Source organism: Egretta garzetta, unplaced genomic scaffold, assembly GCF_000687185.1.
Source record: "Egretta garzetta isolate BGI_Z169 unplaced genomic scaffold, ASM68718v1 scaffold652, whole genome shotgun sequence".
Classification (NCBI taxonomy): Eukaryota; Metazoa; Chordata; class Aves; order Pelecaniformes; family Ardeidae; genus Egretta; species Egretta garzetta.
The window spans coordinates 26217-32437 of NW_009258948.1; the positions used below are offsets into that span (position 1 = coordinate 26217).

The 6221-nt window shown below is 57.1% G+C and overlaps 1 protein-coding gene across 1 annotated transcript in view; it reads left to right on the top strand.

The window, feature by feature from the left end:
- The first annotated feature begins 5007 nt into the window (after positions 1 to 5007).
- LOC104122183 (ubiquilin-2-like) overlaps positions 5008 to 6221 on the top strand; it is a 1790-nt gene continuing 576 nt past the window's right edge. The window contains exons 1-2 of the mRNA XM_009634283.1: positions 5008 to 5359; positions 5507 to 6183. Coding sequence (XP_009632578.1) covers positions 5008 to 5359; positions 5507 to 6183 — 1029 coding nt within the window. The remainder of the gene's footprint in view (positions 5360 to 5506; positions 6184 to 6221) is intronic.

Here is a 6221-nt window from a genome sequence, read left to right on the forward strand (position 1 = left end):
CCGGTGGCCAGCTCAGAGGCGCCACTCGTACAGCAGAATCCCATGGGCGGTGATTTCCAACCCGGCACCACCCACATGCGGGGCCTTGACCTGCTCCTGGGGAGATGCTCTGCTCTCCTGAGAGCTGGCCTGGGCATGCTGAGCTCAGGGGACCAGCCGGGTGCTCCCCTCAGCTGTGCCAGCCGGCCCCGGGGGTTGGGCTGGGTGACCTCTAGGGGTCCCTTCCAACCCAAAACATTCTATGATTAAAGCAGGAAACTTTCTGTGGGCTGTCACGGTGTCCTCCCGCCCAGCCCTGTGCTGATGCTCAGAAGGGTGACAAAAGGCAGCTCTGTGGGGCAGGCACTGTGTGCAGTGTGGGGGCGCGGGGTGGGGAGAGCAGGAGCGGAGGGCATCGCCCCCCTCCCGAAGGTTTCCCCTCCGAGCAGGGGAGGGCTCCAGGGCCAGCAGGGAGAGGCAGGGGCAGAGGCGCTCGGCTTTCGTCCATGCCCGAAATCCAATCTGCTCCAGAGCTGTGGCACAAGCCAACGCAGTTTGCCAACACCAACGTTCTGAAGGCTTGCAGACAAGAAGCTTTGACGTTTGCATTTGTGCAGTGGCTGCCTCTACACGTGAGCGCGGGTCAGCGGCGGCGCGCGCTGCATTTGATGCAGGCTAACGTGGAAGGAGGCGTTTTTGTCTGAAAGCCCACAGGAGCGACCCTGGTGGCTAATAAACACCGGAGAGCGATCACTGGTGGCCGATGGCGCTGTGCGCTGGAAGGCAGCGGCGAACCCTCCTGGAGCAGTGGGGAAGTGCAGAGACAGGGCTGTATCCAGAGCTCTGCTCTGGCAACTCATGGTTGTTCGAGGGGGGCAGCCCCCGGAGGGTGGGGTGTACCCCAGGGGGTGCTCTGTCCTGCGCCATGCGAGTGCAGGGAACAAGGCACATCTCACTGCAGAAATTTGAGAGTAAAGATCTCTATAAAACACCCATTGCTGGGCTGAGTGGAGGACAAGTGAAGGCTTTTGGCCTGGCTGACCTGTCTGGGGCTCAAACAAACCTCCTGCCCCTGGGGAGGTTGAACTCCACGCACCAGTCCAGGCTGGGGGCTGACCTGCTGGGAAGCAGCTCTGCTGAGAGGAACCTGGGGGTCCTGGTGGACAGCAAGGTGGCCATGAGCCAGCAGGGTGCCCTTGTTGCCAAGAAGGCCAATGGGATCCTGGGGTGCATCAAGAGCAGCGTGGCCAGCAGGGCGAGGCAGGTTCTCCTCCCCCTCTGCTCTGCCCCAGTGAGACCCCACCTGGGGCACTGGGTCCAGTTCTGGCCTCCCCAGTTCAAGAAGGATGAGGAACTCCTGGAGAGAGTCCAGAGGAGAGCAACAAGGATGACGGGGGGACTGGAGCATCTCCCCAACGAGGAAAGGCTGAGGGAGCTGGGCTTGTTCAGCCTGGAGAAGAGAAGGCTGAGAGGGGATCTCATCAACACCTACAAATATCTCAAGGGTGGGGGTCACGAGGATGGAGCCAGACTCTTCCCAGTGGTGCCCAGCGCCAGGCCAAGGGGCCATGGGCACAACCTGAAGCAGAAGAGGTTCCATTTGAACAGGAGGAAGAACTTGTTGACTGTGAGGGTGATGGAGCCCTGACCCGGGCTGCCCAGGGGGGCTGTGGAGTCTCCTTCTCTGGAGATCTTCAACCCCTGCCTGGCCGCTGTCCTGTGCGCCCTGCTCTGGGTGAGCCTGCTTGGGCAGGGGGGTGGCACTGGGTGAGCTCCGGAGGTCCCTGCCAACCCCCTCCATCCTGGGATTCTGGGATTCTGTGAACCCATGGTCTGTTCTAGCCTTCAAATGATCGAGTAGGTTAATGCCATTCATGCAGCAGTGAGGCTTGCTCATGGTGAAAGTGGAGCTGCAGTCCTGCCCCCTGGTTTGGGGTTGGTGTTTTAAAGGCTAGTGAGCAAGCCTGGAGAGGAGGGAGGCAGAGCAGACTCGTTAGTCGCGTGCTGGAGAAAACGCCTGATCTATAAAGGGTGCAAAACATATTAATTCTTTAAAGAGCTGTTGAGGCACCTTCATTGCAGGGTGGAAGTCTCAGGAGGAAACACCTGATGCTCAGGATCATTGTAATGCCCTTGAGAAGGATGAATCTGAATGAATGGAAAGTGAAGCCAGAGATTCTGATTGGAAATAAAAGCCTTATTTTGAATAATGAGAACAATTAACTCCCGTGAGAAGGTCGTGAGAGCAACAGCAGATTTTCCAGCGGTGACTGTACCTACTATGTACGCCCATGTGGAAAGTGGAAGTTACTGGGTACAAAGTCTTTACCTCAGTGAGATCTTTGGCTTCCAGAGTGGCAGGGGACCAAGCAGCAGCCCCCATGCCTGCTTTGGCCTTCAGCTCTACCTACGGGCATGCTTGCCATGTGATAATTGGTTTTATTTCTGAGATGCCCCTGCCCATTCTCTTTGGAAGGGCTCTTCTAGGCAAGGATAGATGCTGCTGGCACCTTGAGACCAGGTACAACATCTCCTCTAGTGCTTGGTGATGAGACTTTTGGCAGCCACAGTGCCGTCCTACCGCTTCCTTGTCACCCTGCCCCATCTGGGTTCCCCTTCCCATCACTCGTGGTGAAGCCACTGGAGGAGACCAGGCCCTGCTCCCTCCTCCCGGGAACCCGACCTCCACCATCTCATGGTCACTGTGGCCAAGGCTGCCTCCAACATTCACATCCCTGACCAGTTTGTCCCTGTTTCACATTACGAGGTCCAGCAGAGCCCCTATACCTGTTGGCTCCTTCCTCACCTGGGCCAGGAAGGTGCTGTTGGTGTATCTACAAATCTCCCAGGTTGCTTGAGACCTGTTGAATTGTCCTTCCAGCAGGTATCAGTGGCAACTCTGAGCAATCAGCGAGCAATCCTGAAAATACCCCAGGGGGTGACAATCCACTGACGTGTGCATGCACTGGGTGCCAGGTGGCAAACGCGAGTGCTGGGGAGTGCTCTTCTCCCGGCATGCCGTCGGAAAGCAGAGGCCATGCTGCGTCCTTCGAGGAGCTGCCAGGGGTAGCAGGTATGAAACAAGCACTCTGTGACTGGATCAGAAGACTTTTGTCCAAGAGAAAACTTCTGTAATTTAGAAAATTGATATCAACCTCAAATAACCTGAAAGCTATGGAAAAAGGCTGCACAAACGGAGCTGCTGTTCTGGTGTGCTCCTGGGCTTTTGTATTGCCTCCAAGGAAGTCAGACTTTGAATTCTGCAGGTGAAGAAATTCAGCACCAACCCGGGGACTGTGGAAACTTTTCCCAGGCGTCACACAAGCAAGAAATAAAACACAGGATGCTAAGGCAAATTTACCCCTTTTTGGTCTTGTTCTGAGACAAACAGCAGCTGGGCGAAGGAGAGATCTGTTCTGCCACCGGCTCCGGAGTGTGTTTGCTTTGCGAGCGTGGAGTGGAAGGTGGGGATGGCGCAAAGCGTGTGGAAACTGCACAGCCTGCATGGCTCCGACCTGGGAGCATCTGCACCAGGGTGGTCTCGGGGATGAAACTCAGATAAGCTCCCAGGGCACTCGGTGGTGGTGGTGGTGTTTCCCGGCTGAAAAGGTGAGGGTGCTCCTGGGCTTGGGCTGGAGAAGGGGGATATTTCCTTCCCAGATAGCTGGGGTCCAGGGTGTCGGGAAGGGGCTGCACTGTGAGGTGCCTGCAGGAGGAGAGGGCTGACCCTGGCCGGGGGTGCGCAGGGTGGGCAGCCAAACCCCAGAAGGACCCAAGGGCTGGTGGGCACAGGATGCGAAGCTTCAGGTTGCTTTGCATCCCTGAAGCAAACCTGGCAGGAGGGGGGTGTTCAGCAAAACAGGGGAGCACGGTCCAGAGCGGAGAGGCTGGGTGCCTGGGAGCTTTGCAATGGGGCTGGTGATGCCAGCCTGCAAGCGGCCGGGTGTGGTGGTCATAGAACCAGAGAGTCATGGAATCCCAGGCTGGAAGGCACCTCCAGGATCACCTGGCCCAACCTCTCTGCGCCAGAGCCCAGTCCAGACAAGATGGCCCAGCACCCCGTCCAGCTGAGGCTTGACAGTGCCCAGTGTGGTGGAGTCACCCCCTCCCGTGGGGAGATTATTCCAATGGGTGACTCTTCTCATGGGGAAACATTTCCCTCTCGTGCCCAGTCGGAATATTGTCAGGATCAACTGGTGTGCGTTCCCCCTCGTCCTCTCCATGGGAATCCTTGTGACAAGGGAGCCTCCATCTTCCCTGTAGCCACCCCTTAGGCACTGGGACGTGGGGATGAGATCCCCCCGGAGCCTCCTGTGCTCCAGGCTGAACAAACCCAGCTCTCCCAGCCCATCCCCATACGGCGGAGAGAGGCTTCCCAGCCCTTGGGTCACCTTGGTGGCCCTGCTCTGGACCCCTCCAGCCTGCCCACAGCTTTTTTGTGCAGCAGGGACCAGAACTGGGCACAGGATTCCAGGTGTGTCCTGGCCAGCGCTGAGCAGAGTGGGATGAGGGCTCCTTCAAGGGTCACCTTGAATGGAAATGGTCCTGGAGTCCCCTGAGCCCAGGTTTTCCCATGTTGTGGTCCTTCCCATGCCCCAGGGACGAGGTTGGCTGGGAACGGTGGAGGCGAGGAAACCTGAGCTCATCTCCAAGGGAGGTGCTCCCTCTCCAGGCCATTGCTGCTCACTCTGACATCAGCAGTGATGTCATAGCACAGGGAGGGCTGCATGACAGTTCTATGTGGGCAGGAGGCCACAGCTGGACAAGGAACATGGGGGGACTGCTCGGCTGGTGAGTGAGCAGAGCAGCTGTGCAACATCTGGCTGGTATGTGCCCTCGGTCTGCACTGCGGGGAGAGGTGGTCCTTGCCCCCGTGTCCCTGCTCCCTCCCGGCAGCTGCCACCATAGCGGGGGCAACAGCCACCCCCCTCTTTCAGCTGGCAGCTGTTGTCCCCTGTTGCTTCCAACCTCCTGACAGCACCTCTGCTTTTCGACAGACCAAAGCACAGTCCTGGTCTCAAAGCCACCATGTCCAAGAGCAAAGGGTCAGCAGAGCATAGTCAACCTGATGTCACCACGGGTTCCTCAAATATCATCAAAGTGACCGTGAAGACTCTCAAGCAGAAGGAGCAGCTTGAGGTTGCTCAGAGCAGCACCATCCAGGAGTTTAAGGAAGAAGTTGCCAAGCGTTTCAGAACACCCCCTGATCTGCTGGTCCTGATATTTGCTGGGAAAATCCTCAAGGATCAAGACACTTTGAGCCAGCATGGAGTTCACAGTGGGGTCAGCATCCACGTTGTGATCAGGTCCCAAAAGAGACCGCAGGACGGCCTGGCCGATCAAGGAAGAGTGACCACCCCAATGCAACCTCCCAGCCACAGTAATGTCAACTTACTCTACTTGGGAAGCATAGCTGATCTGCAGACCCCATGCTCCATCCATCATAACTTGTCTGAGCTGTTGACCTCCAGCCAGGAAATAGTGGCCCAGACCATGCAGGACCTCTTGTCTAGGATCCTCAGTTCAGGCCTGGATCTGAACATCATCAACAACAACTCATTCTTGCTAGGGTTCCTCCTTGGGGTAACGGGTGTGCAGCTCCTGTCCCCAGACTCAACAGACATGCTGGACTTGGTGAGTAGCATTCAAGAACAAGACGTGTCCAGCTTGGTAAGTGAGACGGTGCAGAGTACTGTGCTGCAGAACATCCTTGACAACGCCGACCTTGTCAGGGATCTCATCATGTCCAACCCTCATATGCAGCAGCTGGCTGAAAAAAATCCTGAGATCAATCAGATTCTCACCAACCCACAAACCTTCAGAGAAATGTTAGAGGCCTCCAGCAATCCTGCCATAATGCAAGAGGTGATAAGGAACCACGACGTGGCCATGAACAACCTCGAAAGCATCCCCGGTGGGTACAGCGCTCTGGAGCAGCTGTACAGGGAAATCGAGGAGCCCATCCTGGATGCTGTGCAGGACCAGTTGGGCAACAACCCCTTTGCTTCCTTGGACAGTAACCCACCCCTGAGCGGAGCCAGGCTACCGGCCCATACCGAAAACCGGAGACCATTACCCAACCCTTGGGCTCCGCGGTCTGACAGAGTCCGTGATAACACAGGTGACTATGATGGTCAATTTGCCAGCAGCAACGCAGCCAACAGTTACGCCTTGCTGAGTCTGAGTCCCGCAGCAGACTCAGTGGTACCCAGCTCTGGGCTGGTTCAGAGCATGGGTCAGGA